We start from the raw sequence: 24,651 nt of genomic DNA, 5'->3' as shown, positions 1-24,651 counted from the left end.
TAATAGAAAAATAATTGCTCAAATTCCCAACAAGAAGCAGTAAATCAGTCGGCAGCGACTCCGTTAATAACACGTAGTTTTTGTTATCTACAGCAGCTTGGGGCACGACAACGTTAAGTCTCGTAGGGAGATGGCAATGCTGGGACAAAAAACTTCCGTACCGTCACACTCCACATCACTGTACGGTTACTGGTGGTAAACGAAGTGCGACCCTTCTGCAAACATATCTTCAACGGCATTGCGTACATAGCGATTCTAAGACAGTGCAATACACCCATACGAGGCAATTTTTCCTACCCAAACTATCTCCAGTGTGTGTTATACACACACACACACACATATATATCCTTTTTTAAGGGCTTATCCGCTAAATTTTACCTTCGATGTTTCGTTATTCTGAGACTTCCCGCAGTGCCAGCACATATTGTTGCCCGAGAACTACAAAAGCGTCACTTCCCTACAAGCTATAGCAAAGCGCAACTTTCCTGTAGTTGTAAGCCATGATATAAATTATTTTTTAAACTCATAAGAAACACTTGGGTAAATTTGTGACTTCATTAGTCACAAAAACCAGTACTTCAACTCCCGACACAAATATTATCGATAACATATTAAAATAATTCTGACACTCAGCCCAGAGATGGGTTCGTGCATCCCCGTCGAATACGAAAGCGTGGATGAAATTGATGGTTCTCGCCGGTATCCGTTACTTATGTCCCCAAAAGCTCATGCCGTTATCAGTTTTTCCAGGTCAAAGCGCTTCTCTGTTTTCCAACATACAGCAACTAAACAAATACGTACGTAATCTATTCGTCACATTATACGGATCACAAACACAGGATAATGGGAGTTTTTTTCAATTCTTCCCTCCTCGTCAAATTCCTGTATCTATATCATTTATTTGACTTATCATCTGAAGGGGGATTTGATACCCATTTCCGAACTGTACATTAAAAATAGAAGCATCAATCACAGGGAAAACTTTTCTACCGATCAAAATCCAGAACGGTAAAAACCTGCCACACTTTCACATAATATTCTTTGTGTGAAGTCACGTATATTGCAAAATGACTTACCACCAAAATATTGCAGGGATTACCTACCCCAATTTTAGAGGGGTGAAAAGTTTTTTTCTTTTTCGAAACGACAAAATTCGCGACGCTTTTTTCGAACAGGATTACAACACAGCTCTCGACGAATACAATCGAATTTTGCGTTTATTTCTGAAACGAAGAACAGTTTATGATGTTTGCAAATTTATCAGATTGAGGACAAACATCTAGTGTGAAACTTTAACAAAACTTTAATTTCAAGTTCATCGTAATACCTCACCAGCTACTCAGCCTTGTTCCTGAAAGTGTTTCTGAGGCAGTGCCCAGTTATTTGTTTTGACATGTCCAAAACAGCTGACAGTTCGGCGACATATTACTGATGTTTTCTGTACATCATCATGGCTGGAAGTATTCAATATTTGTGAGCTTTATCTGTTGCTTTAATCATAAAAGAAATAGACGTTACAGGCCGATCTCAAAAACGCACATACAGAGATAAACATTGACAAAACTGTGTGCTGTAGGGCTCTTTGGCAGCAGCCAACCATCTGTGGCCACGAGAGTCAAGAAGTTTGAGACACGGTCAGATGGACAGATGTAATGCCATAAAGGTACATTTTGGGGCAAACAACGGCAGCGTACGAGTTTTCTTTTGGAGACAGATGACCCATTACGAAGCAACATGAGATCAATGCAAGGTATTTATTTAGTTTTGCGTGATGTCCATCTATTAACCAGTTACTTACGTTGTACACTTTCAAGATTTGCAGATTACATATTCAAAGTATTTCTCGCAAGCGTCTCGCTTAATAGCGAGTGTTTGTATTGTATTTTAAAGCGTCATGCACCACCGGATTTCAACACGACTGGTACGATACTTTATTAACTACCACGCTTCGTTCAGGAGTTAGACAATGGAGAACGTTAGACACAGATACAATCGTAATGAATCTTCGATCTATATGAAATTTACGACAGCTGTCACAATAAAAGTTTACAGTTTTCCCAAGAAACATTTCTTACGAACTTTCTTTCACGTCGAATGATAAAATGTTAGTAATTCACACATTAACGCTACCAAACCGTTCAGGTCGTAGAAATTGCTTTAGATTAAGATACAACCAGCGGCTCCCAAAACTAACCTACGAACTAATAATTTGTACACAATCAAAAGTTTGCCTTTTTAAGTCTTTGTAAACAGATTATCCCGTATTTCAATTCCAGCGGAAGTAACAGTCAAGTGGGATATTGTGACACAAGCAGTGTTAGTAATACTCCATACCTTTATTAATAGGGCCCTCAGAGAAAACTGCTGGACTGATTTTGCTAACAGCTTGCGGTCTTGAGATCCAGAGAAGCGCGCCATCAAAGTGATCGCCCTACAAACCGACACAGGTAGCTTTGACGACAAAATCGCTTTGCGTAAAAGACGAATCAAGTCCGCTGTTACATTCATTCCCAGAAGGATGGCACTTCTAATGCGATTAATTCTGTCATTCGTACCGTGATTTAACAAAGGTACGGTATGTAGCAGCAATACGCAACTGCTATTAATGCACGTTGTTGCTGCTGCAACTTAATGCAGGTTCACTTTATTCTAAAATGCAGCCCTCCTAGAAGTATTACACACAAACTTGGTGGGAAAACAATTTCAGTCGAGACGGGTGATGCACGTGATCAAAGTTGCGACGCGCAGATGTTCGAAAATACGGGATCTGTGTTAGTGATATGGACATTTACTGCTTTCTCTGTAACGTATAAACGCAAACTTGAGAAGGGCGCTAATAAGACATAAGAGGATCGTATTACTTCATTCGACGAATAGCCGGAAGCCTCTTCCGATTTGTCGCAGCACAATACTTAAATGTTACTGGTTGATAAACAAAAAAAAAAAAACAAAAAAAATTTTTCCTTGAAAACGATTGTTGCACTAACAGTAACAAAATATAATGCTTTCAGGAAGGAAGGTGGTTCTTAAATATTTACCTTAATTTTGTCGTACGTTGTTGACAGTTCGAGGCGGTGTACAAATGGATTTAACAGATCTTCTGCATTCGGCAGATGTTCTGCCGCATGTAGCTTTCCATTCATCATGGTGAGATGAATACGCCAACAATAACAAAAAGAAATAATCACGGTCAGTCCATTACTTCACTTAACGCGCGGACACCACAATCACACGTTCACTCACTAGATCAAATCGACCGGCTACTTGCGCTCCGGAACTGTCTGCGGGCAGCGAATGAGCTGGGGAAAGTAGACCCCTCGTAGTTTGTCTGTCGCCCACTAGAGTCGCTCCAGTACGCAAATAATCACCGCTGCACAACAGTGACAGCAGTGTTGACAACATTGACATGATTTCATAGATTTGACTGTAATAAAATTTTAGAATAAAATGACCATCTATTTTGACTCGAATGAGAGAAAAGCGTGTTGCTCATGTTCCGGATGCTGCTCGATAGATGCTGTTGTTCATTGTTGTGCCAATACAATTACGGAAAGTTTTCCCTCGCCTTAAGATTTAGCTCACATGAAACACAGTATCTACAAAGCCAGCTATAGAGACAATTTTGAACCGGATATTCCATTTAATCATAAAATAAGAAACTTCTCGCTCATTTTCATTTATCCTACCAGCTAGATACTTTCTTTTGTGACCCAGTCTTTCAATGATATTACGTTGCAGTACCTGTTGTTTACAAATATAATCATGCCTAATAACAAAGGAGGTTGAGGTTATGTAAATGTGTTACCGCGAATTTTCATTCATTAGTTTCTTAACGAACGGAAACCTAATGAAGAATCCACAGAGATCCACCGAAAAATATTGCAATGGATAGACTGGAAACCGTATTACGTTCTTTCTACAAATACTTCAGCTCGTATCCGGCTAAATGGAGAGACGTATTACAAGATTATAGCGAATGCTCTACGGCACTGTGTAACGAAATTGAACAGCTTCAGTTAATAAAGAGGTAATAGGAACACTTTTTTACATCACATATGAAGTTTACGAGAACTGCCTCATGATTTTTGTCGTAAAGTTTATTGTGTAAAGCATTGGGTATATTCATATATAGATTCTATTTCTTGGTTTGTATTTATTGACGTTTTAGACTTATATATATGGAAATACTATGATTCTTTGATTCGCTGGCGACTTGAATTGGTTGCTATCTCCTTAGTAATACTAAGTTTGACAGTAAGAAGACGTTGCATAAGTTTGGAATTTGCCTTTAAAATATGAGAAGTGGTTGGCAACTGGTATTTTAACTCATGTTATTTAACTCCTAGACCATGACCTGCACGTCAAATAGTTGGTTACGCATGTCTTAAAAGAAAACAAATCAAATCACTGTTCCCTCGAGTGCCAGTTTGCAGAAGATGGAGTTAGTTATTCATACTCATGGTACCCGTAATTTAAATGTATTTGCCTTTTGAAACGCCTCATTGAATAATTATGGGATACTTTATACTTCCATTGCTACTGTAATCGTTAAATCAGAAGTCTCAACAGACTTAAGATGTAGACCTGTGTGTATTATGTTGCTAACGTAATTGATTTGATTTATTGAGTTGCCTAAGTACATAGAAATGGCTTCACTATTCCGATTTATGTAATTACTGTTTGACCAATTTTTGATGGTGCTGAGAACATCATCGACATTAAAGACATTTACATGTAAGTTAATACATCTTATTTACAGCAACATTGATGTATTTCACTTTGAACACACATGTAAAACCAGCAGTAGAAACATTGATGTGTCAAAATACGCAGTATCTGTATTTAAATATATTCTGCAAAATTAGAATTATTATTTATTTATTCAGCCATAGACCATACAGTAGTAAAGGACATATCAGATACATTACAGAAGTAATATGAATAGTATGTACATACTTAAAACATTTACAGAGTAGTATAAGATTAGGCAATGATAGGCATCACTTCCAATAACATCATATCTGGTAATGCACTTCGGTCTTCAAACCAATCTATAGGTTGGTCACAGTTTTACTTATGAGCCAACAAAGTCACTGCAAATGTAAAGAAAAGTGTGAAGAAGAAGTATATTTACTTATCTCTTCATCTATATTTATCTTCCAAGGTTTAGATGTAAACTGTCAGTGCATTGAAAAGTAAGATTCTCATATAGCTTACATGTCTCTGGGTACATGTGCTTTATATTATTTTCACTTTGGAGAATGCTGCATTTGCATTCACAGTGCTTGTGTACACTTTTAAGTTTCTTTTAAAACTATTATTTCTAAAACCTTTGATAAATAATGACTCTGAACAAAAACTGTTGCTAAGGCAGTAAATTCAAAATTTCTGGGATGATCTGCTGAAATTTTTGAGTTTGGCTACCTATGCTATTACAGTTATTGCAAATTTCGGTGAAAAACATGTCAGTAAATTAGCCTACTATGCCTGTTATCATTCCTTGCTTTCATATGGCATCATATTTTGGGGTAATTCATCATTAAGAGAAAGAGTATTCATTGCAGCTGGAGCCCACCTGAATCACCTTGCAGATGTTAATTTAAGGAATTAGGGATATTCACAATAGCTACACAACATGTATATTCACTAATGAAATTTGTTATTAATAATCTCTCCCAATTAAAAAATAGTGGCAAAGTGATATTGTGTGAAGAAACCTTATGTTGAAGTGACACGTTCCACATCATTACAAAATGTCGTATTCATGATCTAATAATCTACAGAACATGTATTAACGTAGTGTAATATAATACCATTGTGCTCCAAGTCGCTAGAAGGATAGTTGCACATTTTACAAATTAGGAGATATATATGTGTATGGAGTACGGCTAAAAGTCATCTTCAGAAATTAACACTGTAAGCTTGTAGAGGACAGCAATGCAAAAGGTATTAGTTAGTCAGTATCATCTTCCGTGGATCACTTGTACAATTAATCGTACTTTTGTGGAACAAGTCGTTTTATATTCACATTACACATTCATACATAAATATGGCTAGATGCTGACCATTTGCATGTTTTGTTTTCTTCATTTTTTTATACAGATCTTTGTTAATATTTTCTACCCCCCCCCCCCCCCCCCCCCCGCCCCTCCAGCATCTACACATAACAAAAATATAAATTCTTCTATAGAATAGAAGTAGTTTTCTGGGAAAAACTTTTCGGTTTTTATATAATTGGGTAATTGGTCAGAAATTTTGGTGGCAACTTTTTGTGCTAAAGATGATCTTAACGTGGAGTAATGAATTTCATTTTTTCTTTTGGTATTGTAGTTATGTACATCTTTACAAAATTGTTAAGGCTTTCGTGGCCACTTATGTTCATCTTTGTTTCTCTTGAAGTGCAGTGAATTATTTACAACAAATTCCACGATGAGATAAATATACTATGAAACAGTAGCCAGAATGCCCAGCTTCGCAAACAGATTTCTGTGATCATGGATGAACACCACATATTATTCATACATCACATTCTTGAGCAATGAAGATTTTTCTTTCTCCAAAATGAGTAACCCCAGGACACTATTGCTGCAAAGTTATATGAAATGGAATGAGCATGTAAGTAGTGTAGTAGGGAAGGCAAATGTCGACTCTCGTTTATTGTGAGACTTTTAACAAATTGTGGTTCACCTGGAAAGGAGACTGCATATAGGACACTAGGATGATCCATTCTTGAGTGCTGCTTGAGTTTTGGAGATCTGCACCAGATTGGATTAAAGGAAGACATCGAGGATATTCAGAGGCAGACAACTGGATTGGTTACTGATAGGTTCGAATAACACACAAGTATTACGGAGATGCTTCAGGAACTCGACTGGCAATCCCTAGAGGGAAACTGACATTCTTTTCAAGAAACAGTATTGAGAAAATGTGGAGAACCAGCATTTGAAGCTGACTGCAGAATGATTTTACTGCTGCCAATGTACATGTTGCCTAATGACCAAGAAGATAAGATAAGAGAAATCATGGCTCTTATAGAGGCATAGAGACAGCTGTTTTTCCTTTGGTCTAGTAGTGAGTGGAACAGGAGAGGAAAAGACTAGTAGTGGTACACTGTATCCTTCCCAACACACCATACAATGGCTTGTGGAGTATGTATGTATGTATGTAGATGTAGATTATTCAATATGCATATTTTCATTCAATAATGTCAAAGTATGTCAACTTACTGATTTGTCTGTCTCCAAGATTTGCAAGTATACAGTCAATTGCAAGATTATAAGAAATCTGAAACAGTGTAGGGCTAAAATGAAAGTGGCATCGCTATGTCAGAGGATTGCCAATTGTTATTCAATCATATCCTGCCAGTAGTGCCCAAGTTAAAAAGGAAAGCTACTGGAACAGAGCAAGTGTATGTGGCTCTAACAAACCAGTTTTCCATTATGATTACCATGGTGATGCTGATGATAAAAAAAAATATATAGTAGATAGTTTTGAATCCGCAAATGTTCTCAATAATCATATATGTATAATCTGTATGTATATCTTTCATGAAATGCACTATTTTTAAACAAATAATTCTGTCAATGTAGGTTATACTGAGACAGAGAATTCTATAAGTTAGCAATTGCGGAAATATATTCAAATTTATTGTCATGTAATCCATTACATTTTGAAATTTATTTCATTATTTAAATTAGCTTTTCTGTGTTGTTTAATTATATAACTATATATTTTGGGTTACAGTGTTCCCACAGAACAAGACATTGAAATTGATGTGATTAATTATTACTCAGAGCATTAATCAATGGTTCATTATTTCAGTGTTGGGGACAAAAAATTGAAGATACTGGAAATCCCTCTGTTGAAGCAAAATTTGCTGGGAAAGATATATGCAGCTATTGAGACGGAGGTACAACTTCTTAATAAATTAGTGTATGTATCTTTCCTGCTTTCATAGTATAGCATATAAAACTTGCTGATGGATATAGAGCCAGACCATTTTTATTTCCACAAGAATAGACTTACAACTTAGTCTCACAACTGTTTGGAGGAAAACAGTGATGAGCTTATTTTGACCCGTCCACTAGAGCGCATGCGAGAATTCGGCCGCGACCTCTGCCGGTGGAACAACAACAACAACAACTCGGGCAGTACAGGTCGTGCCCAGTCAGTTCACATCGGGCATGCCTAGGAGACAGTTCCCGGTCTATGCTATGTGAAGTGCGACGGAATGCATGAACTGTGTTACTATACTGACGATGGCTGAAGTAGAGAGGATATCAAATGTTCTGTTTATTTATTGTCCTCTGAATCAATACTGTACATGTCATGCACATGGTGATGCACAAACAAACATTTGATGTTGGACATTATGATAATTTTCTGGCATGAAGTAATATGCCGAAAGTTTACACAAACATGAATTTACATACATCCTTTCTGAGAAGTTATGAACACACAAATTTATGAACACACACATTACATACATGTTTTTAGATATACTTATTTAAATTACATACTCAGTTACACATTTGTATTTTAGTGCTGTATTCTTCTCACAAATTTACACAACAGTACCTGGTTGGATATTATTTCTGCACTTAATTTGCTTAGTAGCAGATGATATAGATGCAAGATTTTTGCACGTACTTGCATTAATGTTTTACTCTTTACAAAATTCTTTGCTGCATTATTTTCATGTTTCTTTCCACCCATATGGAGCAGAAATTCACTTGCACTGTAGAAACAATCATCAAGTTGGAATGATTTTTAATTTTCTATTAAATACAGTCAGGAACTTACTGTTTTTTAGTTGCTGAGGGAATGTAGACTGGCAGAGTCCGGAAAAGCATTTCTAAAGAAGAGAAATTTGTTAACAACAAATATAGATTTAAGTGTAAGGAAGTCTTTTTCCGAAAGTATTTGTATGGAGTGTAACCATATATGAAAGTGAAACATGGACAATAAACAGTTTACACAAGAAGAGACTAGAAACTTTTGAAATGTGGTGCTACAGAAGAATGACTGAAGATTAGATGGGTGGCTGGTGAACTAGTGAGGTAGTACTGAATAGAACTGAGGAGAAAAGAAATTTTTGGTGCAATCTGACTAGAAGAAGGGATTGGTGATTCTGACACATCAAGGGATCCCCCCGGGGGGCACTCTGCTCTTTGGCAGGTTCGTGTGTGGCTACCACGGGGCCCAAGCCTTTGCAGCACCTTTTCCCTTCTGTGCTGCATGTCCATCCTGTTGCTATGTTTTTTCCCTTCCCTCGGGGACCATGTCTGGTGTGATTTTGGGAATGTGTTCCACAGTGTCAGTAGCTGACATCAGAACAGTCTCACCACTGTTTTTCGTTCCTTTTTTCCTTTCTCCGTTTACCCTCTCCTATCTTTCCTCCGCTCTGGTGTTCGAGGCTCCTCTTTTTCTTCTTTCTCCCTGTGCGCTCCTGAAGGCCGGCTCACACATCTGACGTGCAACAGGTAACTAGGTGATACGTAATTCCCAGCCCTAGGTCGAGGGGTAGGATTCGCACGTACGCCCTGGTACAGGCCAGGCCCAGGGAGGGAGATTGCCTGAGCTGATACCTTCCCAAATTGCTGATTGGTCCCTCTGTTAGGTGTTCAAGAGGTGTGACCTGACATGTGAGCAATCGCTTAAGGTGGGTGAGCCCCCCTATGAACGGGGGCAGTTGGGACGAGCATGCCATTGGAGACACTGGCAGTCATGGCGGATTTTCTCGCAGTGAGCCAACAATCATCTTCGCAGTCCATGTCTACCAAATGTAAATGGAATGAAGCTCCCGATCCAAAGACCCTCTGAGCTGCACCACATTCCCTCATGGTTTCAAATACTGAAGACGGTCGGTTCTTTGCAACGGTAAATCCGTATCTTATTCAGAAAAGCGTTGATGCATTGCCAGTCCTCTGAAGTCCTGCTCTCGTTTACACAATGGCATTTTGCTTTCGGAGGTTACTTGTGATTCTCAAGCACAATAACTGCTTGCTGTTTCGCTTTCTCCAAGTCTGTCCTGTTCGTGTCAAGGCCCAAAGAAACTGAATTCATCCCATGGCATTATTTATGCTAGGCTGCTTGATGGTTTGACAGAGACAGATATCCATACGTACCTCTCTGATCAGGATGTCATTGCCGTCCGTCGGGTGATGAAAAAGATAGATGCATCCTTAGTGCCCACACACAGTCTTTTTTTCACCTTTGATAGGGTGGTGTTTTCGTCCAAGATCAAAGCAGGCTATGAAGTTACCACAGTCCTGTTCCGGGGTCACGTCAAGCGCCGGCATGTTGGGCGAGAACTGAAGAGCAGAGAGGGCTGTGAGACGACATTAGCCAATAGTATGCTGATGAAACCCTCTCTAGGATGACACTGAGACAGGAGCAGCCTCTACACAAAGAGAATATAAGTGCCACGCCATCTAGCCACGGCCCAAGAGGAAGACAAGCTGTCGTACGAATGCTACAGCAGCTGCTTATGAAATGTATTGTTTTGCTTGTATTGGATTTGTATATATTTAAGGAAATTGATTATTTGCATGTCATCATTTGCTTGTGACACACTTTTGTGAATATGCAAAGTTAAGTATTATCATTTATTTTACTATAATAAACTTGATTAATACGATTTGCTTGAATTGTTGACTAGCGATCCAAGAAAGCAGTTTCCTAGACACCCTATATTGGATGAGTGGGCAGAACACAAGAAGTCCGACCATACATTCTGAACCTGATGCGCTGCTACCAGTGTCATTGTTTCAACCACACTCAAATGTCTTGTCGACACACAAATGTGTAACCTGTGGTAGGGATGCTCCCGAGGGCGATTTTCCACCTCCTCCTCCCTGCTTAATCAGTTGCAATGGTGACCATTCTGGCTTCGGTCAAGATTGTACCATGTATCTCGATGAGTGGGCTATCAGGCAGATCCAGATAAAGAAAAAGTGCCTTACCCAGTCGCTCGCAAGTTATTGGCTAGTCGCAAATCCTGTGTTCTACCATCTGGCACTTACAGTACTGTTCTTGCTACATCTCGCTCCACGAAGACAGACGTGCGACCTCAAATTCAGCATTGCAGTTGTTAAATTGCCCAGTGTCATGGTAGGATCGCTGTCTCATTGTCCATCTCTGTAACAAGCCACCAGACATTCACCTCCCGGGATGAAGTCACCTGCTACACAACCAGCAAGCCGGAAAGGACAGAAAGCATACTCTTGCAAAGACTTCCTATGTCTCTCCAACCAGCAAACATCTGAGTCTTCCTCTGCCAACCGGAAAGACTCCACATAGTAAAACAAACGGAAACGGTCTTGTCCTTCACCGACTCGGAGATGCTCTTCAACAGTGTCGCCACATGATACCCTCACCCTGTTGACCTCCATGTCGCTGGTGCGCACCACCAACCGTTTTTCTGCTCTGGACTGCACAGATCAACAGAGGGAGAATGCCAATGTCTCTGTAGATCTCATGGAGCAGGATCCTCCAGCCTCCGCACCATGTAGCTGTGAGTCTTGAAGGCTGCCATTCGGCAGCCTCCTAGGTGACACCTTCATTTTTGCCCTGCTCTCCTTTCCTCATTATGACTCTCTTTCAGTGGAACTTTCGTGGCCTTTGATCAAACAAAGAGGATTTATGGCTACTCTTAAAATCGCATCATCTGCATGTTCTGCGTGGTGCCTTCAGGAAACAAAATTGCATCCTCACGACTGCTTTGAGCTCTCACAGTTCTTCCTGGCCTGTTTTGACCTTCCCCCCCGAGGATGGCATTCCATCTCATGGGGGAGTCAAGCTGCTCATACAGGATGACATTCATAGTCAACGCATCTCCCCGTCTTCAAGCTGTTGCAGTTCACCTTTTGCTTCCTAACATGACCTTTTCCATTTGTACTGTTTACATCGCTCTGTCATTTGATGTCACCAGAGCAGACTTCCTTCAGGTTATTGGGCAGCTACTTCACCCCTTTCTGCTGCTTGGTGACTTTAATGTGCACCATCCCCTTTGGGGTTCTCTCAGAACCTGTCCAAGAGCAGCTCTCTTGGTTGACATACCAAATCAACTTAACCTCCTCTGCTTCAACACAGGAGCACCCATGTTCCTTTCAGACTCCATGCTCACCTATTCGCATTTGTACCTATCCTTCTGCACTGCCCAGCTTGCCCATCATCTTGAGTAGCAGGACGGTGGTATTAACTGAAGTGTACTGAACAGCCTCAAAAAACTAAAGTTGAACAAAAATATGTCACCTATAATTATAGATATTACTAAAGAAGTCACTACCAATACGAAAATAGGGATACTGATGCATTTTTGTGAATACCAGGGCACGGTGACACCTTTCATAATGGCACACTGAACAGCTTAGACAAACAAGCAGTGAACTTAGGGGAAATCCTGAATGATAAGACTTTCTTACCATCAATTGCTGAACTTAATTAATGAAAAAGTGAGAAACCACTAGAAGAAGCCATGGGGTTGGACCAAGACGTCAAAATCAGCACACTTCTGCCAGCTACAACCTAAAATAGCTTCATCTCAGTGGTTTGCTGTTGGGTACATAACTTAATAGCTAAAGCACTGTTTAGTTAAACAGTAATGAAACAAACTATCAATGTATCACTCTGTTGCCATGGACAGATGTTACTCCACAGTGACTGCCCACTTGAAGCATTGAACAGTGCAATTGCATTAGAACCCAGCCAACTGCTTATTCGATTACTAATTATCTTGTAGCCAAGTGCCTTGTCATGGGATTGTTCCTCTAGCTTGTACTTTGGATAATTTTCTTGAACAGAATGTAATTTTTTTCTCACCAAGGCTCACTGTTTATTTTGAATTACTGCTGCTCACTTGGACGTATGACAACGCACTGTGTTAGCTGAAGCAATAATGAAGGAATAGGTATGGGCTCACTATTGTGAAACAACAATGGAACAGTGCAAAACAATTTTATTTGTTGTTGACACACATTTTATACACAGGCATGCCCGTTTGAGGGTTAAAAAAGCAGACAAAAATTTGCTTGATACCGTTCTAAGAGACAGTCTCCATTCCTTTCAAACCATATCTACAACTACATCTACATAGATACTCCGCAAGCCACCGTACTGTGCATTGCAGAGGGTACCCTGTACCACTACTTGTCATATCCCCTCCTGCTTGACTCGAATAGAACAAGGGAAAAATGACTGTCTGTACGCCTCCGTATGAACTCTAATCTCTCGTATCTAATGTTCGTGTCCTTATGTGTGATATATGTTGGCTGCAGTAGAACTGTTTGGCAGTTAGCTTCAAACGCTGGTTCTCTAAATTTTCTCAATAGTGTTTCTCGAAAAGAACATTGCTTTCCCTTCATGGATTCCCATTTGAGCTCCCGAAGCATCTCTGCAACACTTAAATGTTGTTTGAACCTAGCAGTAACAAATCTAGCTGCTCGCCTCTGTATTGCTTCGATGTCTTCCTTCAGTGTTATCTGGTGCAGATCACAAACACTTTAGCAGTACTCAAGAATAGGTCACACCAGCATCCTGTAGGCGACCTCCTTTACAAGTGAATCACTCTTTCATAAAATTCTCCCAGCAAACTGAAGTCAACCATTTGCCTTCCCTACCACAGTTTTCACGTGCTCGTTCACCTCATATCGCTTTGTGACATTACACCCAGGTATTTAAATGACTTGACTATTTCAAACAGGACACTAGTAATACTATATCTGAACATTACATGTGAGTTTTCCTACTCATCCACATTAACTTACATTTTCCCACATTTAGAGCTAACTGCCATTGATCACACCAACTGGAAATTTTGTCTAAGTCGTCTTGTACCTTCCTACGGTCGCTCAACTTCAACACCTTACTGTACACGACAGCATCATCAGCAGACAACCACAGATTGCTGCCTACCCTCTCCACAAAATCGTTTATGTATGTAGAGAACAGCAGCAGTCCTATCACACTTTTCTGGGGCATGCCTGATGATACCCTTGTCTCTGATGAACACTTCCCATCGAGGACAACATACTGGGTCCTATTATTTAAGAAGTCATTGAGCCACTCACATATCTGTGCATATTGCATATGCTCATACGTTCGTTAACAACCTGGAATGGGGCACTGTGTCAAATGCTTTCCAGAAATCTTGAAATATGGGCTCTGCCTGTTGCCTTTCATCCCTCATTCTCAGTATATCTTTAGAAAAGGGCAAGCCGAGTTTCGCATGAGTGATGCGTTCTAAAATCATGCTGATTTGTGGCCATCAGCATCTTAGTCTCGAGAAAGTTTATTATATTCGAACTTAGAATATGTTCAAGGATTCTATAGCAAACAGAAGTTAGGAATATTGGTCTGTACTTTAGCGGGTCTTTTCTTTTACCTTTCACATGTACTGGAGTCACCTGCTCTTTTTACCAGTCTCACGGGACTTTGTGCTGGACGAGAGATTCACCACAATTGCAAGCTAGGTAAGGGGTCAATGCCGTAGTGTACTCTTTGTAAAATCAAACTGGAATTTCATCCGGACATGGTGATTTACCTGTTTTCAAATCTTTCAGTTGTTCTCTATGCCACTGAACTGTAAGTGTCGGCCAAGTGTGACTTAAGTTCAAAGTAGGATTATTGATAAAATGCAAAGAGATTTTGGTTGTATGTAATGTACACCAGCGGCAAGACACAGTCAATACCTGCACTCTGTGATAGTGATGATAATGTTACCAGTGACAGTACCACTAAAGTTGAGTTACTAAATGTGGCTTTCTGATATTCCTTCACCAAATAAGATGAAGTTAATATTCCAGACTCAAATTAAGGACCGATGCCAACATGAGTAACTGAGAAGTAGATATACCTGGGTGTAGCAAAGCAGCTCAGATCACTTAATAAAGACAAGACTTCTGGTCCAGATGGTGTACCAGTTACATTCCTTTCAGAATATTCTTTTTAATAGTTCCATACTTAGCAATAACGTACAACTGCTTGCTCAGTGAAAGATCTGTAACTTAATATTGGAAAGTTCCACAAGCCATACCAGTGCTCAAGAAAGGAAAAAGTAGTAATTTGATGAATTACAGACTCATAGCATTGATACCTATTTACAGCAGGATTTTGGAACATTTCCTGTGTTTGAACACTATGAATTACTTTGAAGAAAACAATCTGTTGACACACAGTCATCATGGATTCAGAAACTATCATTCTTGTGCAACACAACTAGCTCTTTATTCTCATGAAGTAATGAGTGCTATCACATTGATTTCATATTTCTAGATTTTCAGAAGGTTTTTGATACCGTTCCTCACAAGTGGCTTTCAATCAAATTGCAAGTGGCTTCCAATCAAATTGCGTGCATACTTAGTAGCATCTTGGCTGTGTGACTGGATTTGTGATTTCCTGTCAGAAAGCTCACAGTTCATAGTAATTGATGTAAACTTATTGAGTAAAACAGAAGTGGTACCTGGTGTTCCACAAGAAAGTGTTATAGGCCTTCTGCTGTTCCTAATCTATGTTATAAAAGACAATCTGAATAGCCATTTAGATTGTTCGCAGGTGATGCTGTCATTTACCATCTACTGAAATCATCAGGAGATCAGAACCTATTGCAACATGATGTATGCAAGATATTTGTATGGTGTGAAAAGTGGCAATTGACTCTACATAATGGAAAGTGTGAGGACATCCACATGAGTACTAAAAGGAACATGCGTCATTTTGGTTACACAAAAAAATCATGCAAATCTTAGGGCTGTCAATTCAACAGTTATGAACAACTTAAATTGGAATTATCACATAGATAATTTTGTGGGGAAGGCAAACTAAAGACTGTTTTATTAGCAGAATACGTAGAAGATGCAATAAATCCACTGCCTACATTAAGCTGGTCCATCCTCTACCAGTGTACTACTGTGCAGTATGAAGATTCTTTCCAGATAGGATTGCTGGAGAACATTGAAAAAGTTCAAAGAAGGGCAGCTCATTTCAAAATATCATGAAATAGGAGAGAGAGTTTCACAGATATGAAATGGGAGTTGTGTTGGCAGTTATTAAAACAGAGATGGTTTTTGTTGCGGCAAGATCTTTTCATGAAATTTCAATCTCTAACTTTCTCTTGTGAATGCAAAAATATTTTTTTATGCCTGTCTACATAGGGTGAAATTATCATAGTAATAAAATAAGAGAAATCAGAGCTCGTGCAGAAAAATTTAAGTGTTCATTTCTTTTTGCACACACTATTCGAGAGTGGGATGATACAGAAATAGTGTGAAAGTGGTCTGATGAACCCTCTGCCAGGAAGCTCAGTGTGAATTGTAGAATAGTCATGTAGATGCAGTGAAGAAGAATGTATGAACCATTTACTATTTTCATATACCAGGCACAGAACACAATTATTTAGAGAAAAAAAGAATGTTGATCATAATCCCAGAAGTTCACAAGATATTTGCCTTAACAATAAAACATGATGTTATTGTGATTTTCAATCCAAATTCTGCTTTGATGCTACTTTTCATGCTAGTGTGTCCTTTCCAATTCTTTTCATTTCTGCATAACTACAGCAATCTACATCCTTTTGAATCTGCTTACAGTACCTCTTCATTACTTGCCATATCTACCCATCTAATTCTCAGAATTCTTCTGTAGCACCAAATTTCAAAACTTTCTTTTCTCTTCCTGTCTGAATTGTTCGTTAGTCCATGTTTCATTTCCATATAACATTCTGCCTCAGACCAATATCTTTAGAAAAGACTTCCTAATACTGAAATTTATGTTAAATGTTAACAAATTTCTGTTTTTTAGGAAGTGTATTCTTGCTATTGCCAATCAGGGTATTATATCCCCTCTTCTTCAGCCATTGTCAGTTATTTTGCTGCCCAAATAGCAAAACTCACCAACTACTCGTATTACCTCAATTACTTCAGCATCACCTGATTTAATTTATGTGTGCTTCATTACCTTTGTTTTTATATTGGTCATATTATTCTTATAACGTCTTTTCCGATACAACAATCCCCTTATTCAACTGATGTTCCATGTACTTTGCCATCTCTGACAAAATTACAATGGAATCACCTAATTGCAAAGCATTTTTTTCTTGTCCCTGTACTTTAATCCATTTCAAAATTTCTGCTTGATTTCCTTTAGCGCTTGCTCACTGTACAGTTTGAATAACGTCTAAGATAAGCTACAGTCCTTTCTCATTCCCTTCTCACCTCTATCCTTTCATATCCTTTGATTCTTATAACTACAGTCTAATTTTTGTGCAAGCTTTAGCTGGTTCCTATAACTGGACTCTGGTTTTTGTACAAGTTGTAGATAACCTTTCACTCCCTGTATTTTATCCATGCTACCTTCTCCAGAGTTTGAAAGAATGTAATATAGTCAAATTTGTAAAAAACTTTATGTAATTTCATGAAGGCCTTTCCTCAGTCAAAAAAATCGTCAGGTCAGTATTGCCGTACATGTTCCCATATTTCTCAGAACCCAAACTGATAAATTATTACATTCGTCTGAGGACATTTCAACTGTTTCCTATATTATTCATATTACTTGAATAGTTGTGTCAGGATAATAGCAGCAATATTAGGAAAAGGATAGATTGCTACTCACCATAAAGATGATCCGTTGAGTTTATAGACGGGCACAATGAAAGGACTGTTTTACACATTTAGCTTTTGGCCAGAGCCTTCTTTAGAAAAGAAAACAAACACACATATATTTACACAAGCAAGCACACATCACGCACACGACTGCCATCTTCAACAGCTCAAACTGGAATGCCTTCTACTGTGTATTCTGTGACCACGCTACTTTGTGAATAATACTCGAAGTGCACAGGTCAGCAGGCGAGAGGCAGTGGAGATGGCCAACCATTAAGAATACCAAAGTGGACTTGGGTGAGTCCACTCAGGACAAGAATGTGTTTCTCCACAGTTACCACCTCATTTTGTATGAGCTGTAGTGTTGAGGTTCACGGTCTGTGGGAGGTGATCTATTGTAGTGATGAAATTTCAGTATGTCTGTCCTGTATGTCGCCCTTACTTTTTCTGAATCTCATGTAGATAATGTTATTTGTAACATTTCTATTTCAGTTAGTTGTACATAATGTAATAAAAGAAACAGAAAAGTTTATACATTTTTTGTTTTTAATTTCGCCATTCTTTAGACTGGTTTGTCTCTTCCTATATTGCACTAATAGTTTGCTCTCTTATATAACCGTTACATTATATATACTTCATAATCTGTGTTTCATACTGTACTGTTTGACTACTCTTACTATTTTTCCTTCCTCCTGCTCCTTGCAGTACCATGTTAACTATTCTCAGATGGCAAGTCAGATGCTCCACTTACCTGTTCCTTATTCTGGCAAGTGTCTTCATAAACTTCTAACCTCTCCCTTTCCTTTTAGTTCTTCTTTATTTCATACATTTATCTGTCCACTAAATTTTTAACCTTCTTTAATAGCATCACTCTTCCAATGCTTCCAGATCCTTATCATTTTCAATGGTCCAGGTTTCACATCCATACAATTCAGTATTCAAGATGTGCACTTTCACGAACGTCTTCTTCAGTTCCATGTCAGGTGAGTTCTTTTTTTATTAAGTACTGATATCATCCCCATTTTGGACATCCTGCATAATCTTGCTTTCTGTATATGAGAATTCTTACATGTTTGCTGCAACTTTCTGTGTTTTATGTTAAATGTAAACAAGTCATTATCCTTTTTTCTATCATTTTACATCACCTTGTCTTTGCTCTGTGTATCCTTAAGGCGTATTCTGTGTTAATATCTTGTAAATTCATTTCAATAACTTTCCTGTCTTCCTTCCATCTGACCAAGAGGACTGTGACACCTGCAAATCTTGTATTGGCATGTGTTCCCCTTCAACTTCTTTTCCTTTGCCAAATTTATTTTTTCATTGTTTTTTTAGTGTTCATCTTCTTGATTACTGCTTTTAACTTAGTGTGTTCATAATTCCTGGTCTAGCTGATCCTATTTTGTTCGCTAATGAGCACAAATTTGTGAAGAGACTAGCGTCTGACGAGTGATTAATTTAAAGTAAAGGAAAGCAGTATGCGACTTCTGGCTGTTTCACAGTCTTATTTTGTATGGTCAGTGTTCCCCTCTGCAGTGATGCTTGCTCTCACTTTCTTTACCAAAATTGCCTGCAAAATATGGAAAAGTACTAATAACACTAAAACGAATATTCATTCCCAACTTTTGGAACCAAGTCCGCATTCAACTTGCATTATGCTTCTTTTGAGGCACAGCTCTGTATAGGTAAACAACGAAATTTATTAATTTTCTTAATTTACAATAATATGTGCATCTTAATGGCTCTGTATAGCTTCTAAACTAATTGTGCTACGAGGTCCAGCAACTATTTCATCTTGATAAGCCCTTTTATCTAATACACTTAACTCTTAGGCAATGTAGCAATATTATGAAAAAGATAGTTGCTTCTCACCATATAGCAGAGGTACTGAGTCACAGATAGACACAACAAAAAGTTGTCAGAAAATGAGCTTTCGGTCAACAAGGCCTTCCTCAGAGATAGAGAACACGCACACGCCCATGCACACACACGCAAAAGCTACTCTCACACATGCTGAGGCCTCAGCAGCCAGAGACTGTGCTTTTTTGTGTGTGTGTGTGTGTGTGTGTGTGTGTGTGTTTTATCTCCAAAGAAGGCTTGTTGTGCCTATCTGTGACTCAGCAATTCCGCTATATGCTGTGTAGCAACTATCCATAATATTATTACACTGAACTCTTACATCACTATGATGCTTCACGCACTTTCTGTTGTGACTGTGGCTTTGAAATGTTTATTAGGTTGCCACACGCTTTCACAGTGAACTGCCATTTCTGGTTAAACTCTGCTACCCCCTATCCTTGTCCCTTTGCAGACAGATTTGTTGGCAAACCACTCTGGACAGTCAAGTTATGAGTACTGTTATCTGGAGAGTGAGCAGTGATCTGTTTGCTCACTTCTGATGTCTGGTATCTGGACACTGCTCAGTGGTTGCCAGGTGACAATGCCCATTCTCTCTCAGACTTGCGATTGCACTTACATAAGTGATATTGCTTTGTGCTCAACCGGGCGGGCCTACCTTGACAATGTGTATAAAGCCGTTACAAAAAGATGATTAAACCTGGAGGCAAGTAACACAAAAGAAATTGCAAAATTATTTGCAGGATTTCTATGGAGCAAGATGATGTCTCTAAACTGAATAAAGTCACAATTGTTATACTAGAAAGCAAGGAGACAGGAAAGACATAAAAAGCTAGAGACCAATCTGACTCCTTCCCATTGTTGTCATGGTCTTCAGTTTGAAGACTGATTTTACGCAGCTCTCCACACTACCCAGTCCTGTGATTTTAACCCCCATCCCATGCGCGCGCGCACACACACACACACACACACACACACACACACACACACACACACAGAGTGTGTCTTGTTAAGCGATCTCTTCTTTTAGTCAAGTTAAGACACAAATTCCTTTTTTCTCCCCAATTCTGTTCAGTACCTCCTCATTAGTTAAACAATCTAATCTTCAGCACTCTTCTGTAGTGTTACATTTCAAAAGCCTCTATTCTCTTCTTGTCTAATCTGTTTTCGTCCATGTTTCCATTCCATACGTGGCTACACTCCATACAGTTACTTTCAGAAAAGATTACTTACACTAAAATCTATATTCAGTGTTAACAAATTTCTGTTCTGCAGAAGTGCTTTCCTTGGCATTTTATATTGTCTCCTTTGCCTATAATCGGTTATTTTGCTACCCAAATAACAAAACTCATCTTCTACTTTTAGTGTCTCATTTCCTAATTTAATCCCTCAGCAGCACCTGATTTAATTTCACTGTATCCCACTACCCTTATTTAGTTTTTGTTAATTTTCATCTTATATCCCCCTTTCAAGAACTGTAAACTGCGCTTCCACGTCCAGTGCTATCTCTGGCAGAATTAAAGGGCCATCGGCAAACTGCATAGCTTGTTATTTCTTCTCCCTGAACTTTAATTTCCTTTCCAAATGTCTCTTTGTTTTCTGCACAGCTTGCTTAATTTACGTATTGAATAACATTAGAGATAGGTTATAACCCTCTCTCACTCTCTTCTCCAATCACTTCTCAACCCTTCCGTTCTTCTAACAGCCATCTGGTTTCTGTACAAGCTGTAAACAAGCTTTCACTCCCTGTGTTTTACCCATGGTACATTCAGAAATTTAATGAGTGTATTCCACTCAACATTGTCAAAAGCTTTCTCCAAATCTGCAAATACTGTACACTAAGGTGACAAAAGTCATGGGCTAGAAATATGCACATATACAGATGGCAGTAGTACCATGTTCACAAGATGTAAAAGGGCAGTACATTGGTGAAACTGTCATTTTTACTCAGATGATTCATGTGGAGGGGTTTCCGACATGATAATGGCCACACAACAGGATTCAACAGACTTTGAATGCAGAATGGTAGTTGGAGCTAGACACATGTAACATTCAATTTCAGATATTGTTAGGGAATACATTATTCCGAGATCCACAGTGTCAACAATTTGCTGAGGATACCAAATTTCAGGCATTACCTCTCACCACAGACAACACAGTCACCAGTGGCCTTTACTTAATGACCGAGAGCAGTGGTGTTTGCATAGAGTTGTCAGTGCTAACAGACACAGAGCACTGCGTGAAGTAACTGCAGCAATCAGTGTGGGACATGTGATGAACATACTCATTGAGACAGTGCATCAAAATTTGGTGTTAATGGACTGTGGCAGCACTGACTGACAAGAGTGCCTTTGGTAACAGTATGACATCACCTGCAGTGCCTCTCCTGGGCTCGTGACCATATCGATTGGACTCTTGATGACTGGAAAACTGTGGCCTGTTCAGATGGGCCCTGATTTCAGGTGGTAAGATCTGATGGTAGGGTTTGAGTGGGGCGCAGATACCATGAAACCGTGGACCCAACTTGTCAACAAGCCATTGCTCTGAAACTTCCTGGCAGATAAAAACTGTGTGCCGGACCATGACTCGAACTCGGGTCTCGGTCCGGCACACAGTTTTAACCTGCCAGGAAGTTTCATATCAGCGCACACTCCGCTGCAGAGTGATAATCTCATTCTGGAAACATCCCCCAGGCTGTGGCTAAGCCATGTCTCCACAATATTCTTTCTTTCAGGAGTGTTAGTTCTGCAAGTTTCGCAGGAGAGCTTCTGTAAAGTTTGGAAGGTAGGAGATGAGGTACTGACAGAAGTAAAGCTGTGAGGATGGGCTGTGAATCGTGCTTGAGTAGCTAAAATGGTAAAGCACTTGCCCGCGAAAGGCAAAGATCCCGAGTTCGAGTCTCGGTCCGACAAACAGTTTTATCTGCCAAGAAGTTTCATATCAGCGCACACTCCGCTGCAGAGTGAAAATCTCATTCTGGAAGCCATTGTGCTATTTGGTTGTGGCTCTATAATGGGTGTGGACTGTGTTTACACGGAATGTCCTCTTAGCCACTCCCACTTAGCCATTTTGAATGTCGTGTCACTCTCATTTTTAGATGGTTTTTATTCTCCTTCTCTTGCTTCATTTGTAATATTTTTATATTTGCTCCTTAAATTCAAAGTCTCCTGTGATATTCAAGGACAAGGTCTTGTCTTTTTACGTATTTGATTCTCTGCTGCCTTCAGTATTTCATCTCTCAAAGCTACCCATTCATCTTATACTGAAATCCTTTCCTCTGTTCAGTCAGTCGCTGCCTAATGGCCCCTTTGAAACTCTCAACAACTTGTGGTTCTTTCAACTTATTGCAGTCTCATCTCCTTAATTTACAACTTTTTTTTTTTTTTTTTTACAATTACATTGGTTGTAATCTACCCCTTTCAGATCGCCTCCCACGCTTCCCCTTAAACTGCGTATGGAAATTTAGAAATTTGTGGGTTTTTGTAACAAAAATATTCATAGAATGGTTTACTAATAGGTATGAAATTTTGTGTTTTTTCATTTTCACAAAAATTTAGGACCTACACAGTTGTATGGGCCAGGAGTATCTTACTTATTTAAGTCATTTCTTACAGTGTTATTCATGAAAGCAGTTACTGATTTTTACAATCAAGATGAATATTACATTTCACACCAATTGTTCTTTTCCCCTTCTCATAATAATTTTGGTTGAAGCAAGGAGCAGAATGCAAATCACCAACAGAAGGCCAGTGCTGGCATCCATTTAGCTTCTTCTCATCACATAGTGTATTTGCTGGTTTATGCATTTTGTTTGGTGGCTCTTTCTCAGATGCACTTACGTGTTCTTCACCTGAAGGTGGAAGAAATTAGTGCTTCTCCATTCATCTATCAGAAATCCACTGAAATTTTCCGCCTTCAGGTCATGTAATAAAGCTAGAACTTCATCATCAGCAAAAGCACTAAAAAAGTAAATAAATAAAAGTGATTTACTGTGACAGTTATATATAAAAAACTGATGGTAATATGACATATCTATTACATAATCTACTTCAATTCCTAACATCAGATATTGACTAAAGTGAGCATGTGCCAGTAATATATACCCAACATGCACAATTTTTTGATGGACCAATTTCTAATTGCTCTGGAGACCTTCCAGATTATGAAACACATTTTTTTTAATGTCAAATAATGCACAATTAAGACCTATGTCACTGCAGGTGCTCCCAATCAGCCATCCTGAAAATTTACAAATCTTGAAACACAATATCCCACAACTGCAGCGAGATATAGATACGCTTCGGGTTGTATACAAGACAGCGTTTCCTGTACAGTCACTTCACGCAGCACACAACTATGTAGCACAATAACATGATGCTGCAACGCAAATAAACTGCACCCACACAACTGTGCATGCTGTGTCTGAAAGGCCTACAGTTTATAACCAATATACAGGGTGATTCATGAAGATATGCAAATGTTTTGATATGTTATTCGACAACTAAAACTAAAGAAAAAAGTTTGTATAAACATTGGTCCACAAATGTTTAGTTAAGGAGTTAAGGCTAATAAAAGATTTTGCCTGAAATTTAGCAATTTCGCTAATATGAAAGCATCGCAAAACTGTACGAGGTCAAAGTAAAACACAATTTCCATTTATTTTGTTGTTATTGATTTGGTGAATCTCGTAAAGCATGTTCCAGACATGTATCTGCAGTCGTTTTCCGGAACATCCAGAGAAGCAAAGACGTAATTTCAAGAAAATTTTAATTTATTAACTACTTGGCCCAAATTGTTTTTTAAAATCCAGACAATTTCACAAAGTTTTCAACAGAAGTTGTAGACAATTTACTTTTGGAAAAATGTTGGTAATAATGTTAACTGAAACTGTATGAATGTGTCAGATAATCTGCTTTTATTGATATCATAGCACACATGAATTTATGTTAAACCGAAAAAAACAAAGCTCAGTGTTAAGGAAATTGTACAGTGTACATACAATTTCACAATACATTCACAGTAACTGTTCAAAAATGTCTCCACCTAGTTCAATGCATTTAGCTGCACATGTATGAACAGATTTTGTTGCTTATTTCAGTTTCACAGGGTTGTTCTTAATTTCGTCTATTGCAGTCATAATGCGAGCAAGTAATGCTTCATGTCTATTGACTTTGTCCTCATAAACTATGTTTTTCCTCCA

General features: G+C 38.8%; 2 protein-coding genes across 3 annotated transcripts in view; one reads left to right on the top strand and one right to left on the bottom strand.

Moving 5' to 3' along the window:
* The window catches only part of LOC124605630 (lysophosphatidylcholine acyltransferase), a 691,248-nt gene extending 687,959 nt beyond the window's left edge, over positions 1–3,289 (bottom strand). For both annotated transcript variants that reach the window (XM_047137446.1, XM_047137447.1), the window contains exon 1: positions 3,039–3,289. In XM_047137446.1, coding sequence (XP_046993402.1) covers positions 3,039–3,146 — 108 coding nt within the window. In that variant the 5' untranslated portion in view covers positions 3,147–3,289. The remainder of the gene's footprint in view (positions 1–3,038) is intronic.
* A 427-nt stretch (positions 3,290–3,716) lies between these two features.
* Positions 3,717–24,651, top strand: part of LOC124605770 (uncharacterized protein C1orf109 homolog) — a 48,454-nt gene continuing 27,519 nt past the window's right edge. The window contains exons 1-2 of the mRNA XM_047137654.1: positions 3,717–4,027; positions 7,822–7,932. Of these exons, the coding sequence (XP_046993610.1) occupies positions 3,885–4,027; positions 7,822–7,932 (254 nt within the window). The 5' untranslated portion in view covers positions 3,717–3,884. The remainder of the gene's footprint in view (positions 4,028–7,821; positions 7,933–24,651) is intronic.

Source organism: Schistocerca americana, chromosome 3 (assembly GCF_021461395.2).
Source record: "Schistocerca americana isolate TAMUIC-IGC-003095 chromosome 3, iqSchAmer2.1, whole genome shotgun sequence".
Taxonomy (NCBI): Eukaryota; Metazoa; Arthropoda; class Insecta; order Orthoptera; family Acrididae; genus Schistocerca; species Schistocerca americana.
Note: the sequence above shows the minus strand (reverse complement) of the source record. Positions and strands in the feature narration are given on the sequence as shown.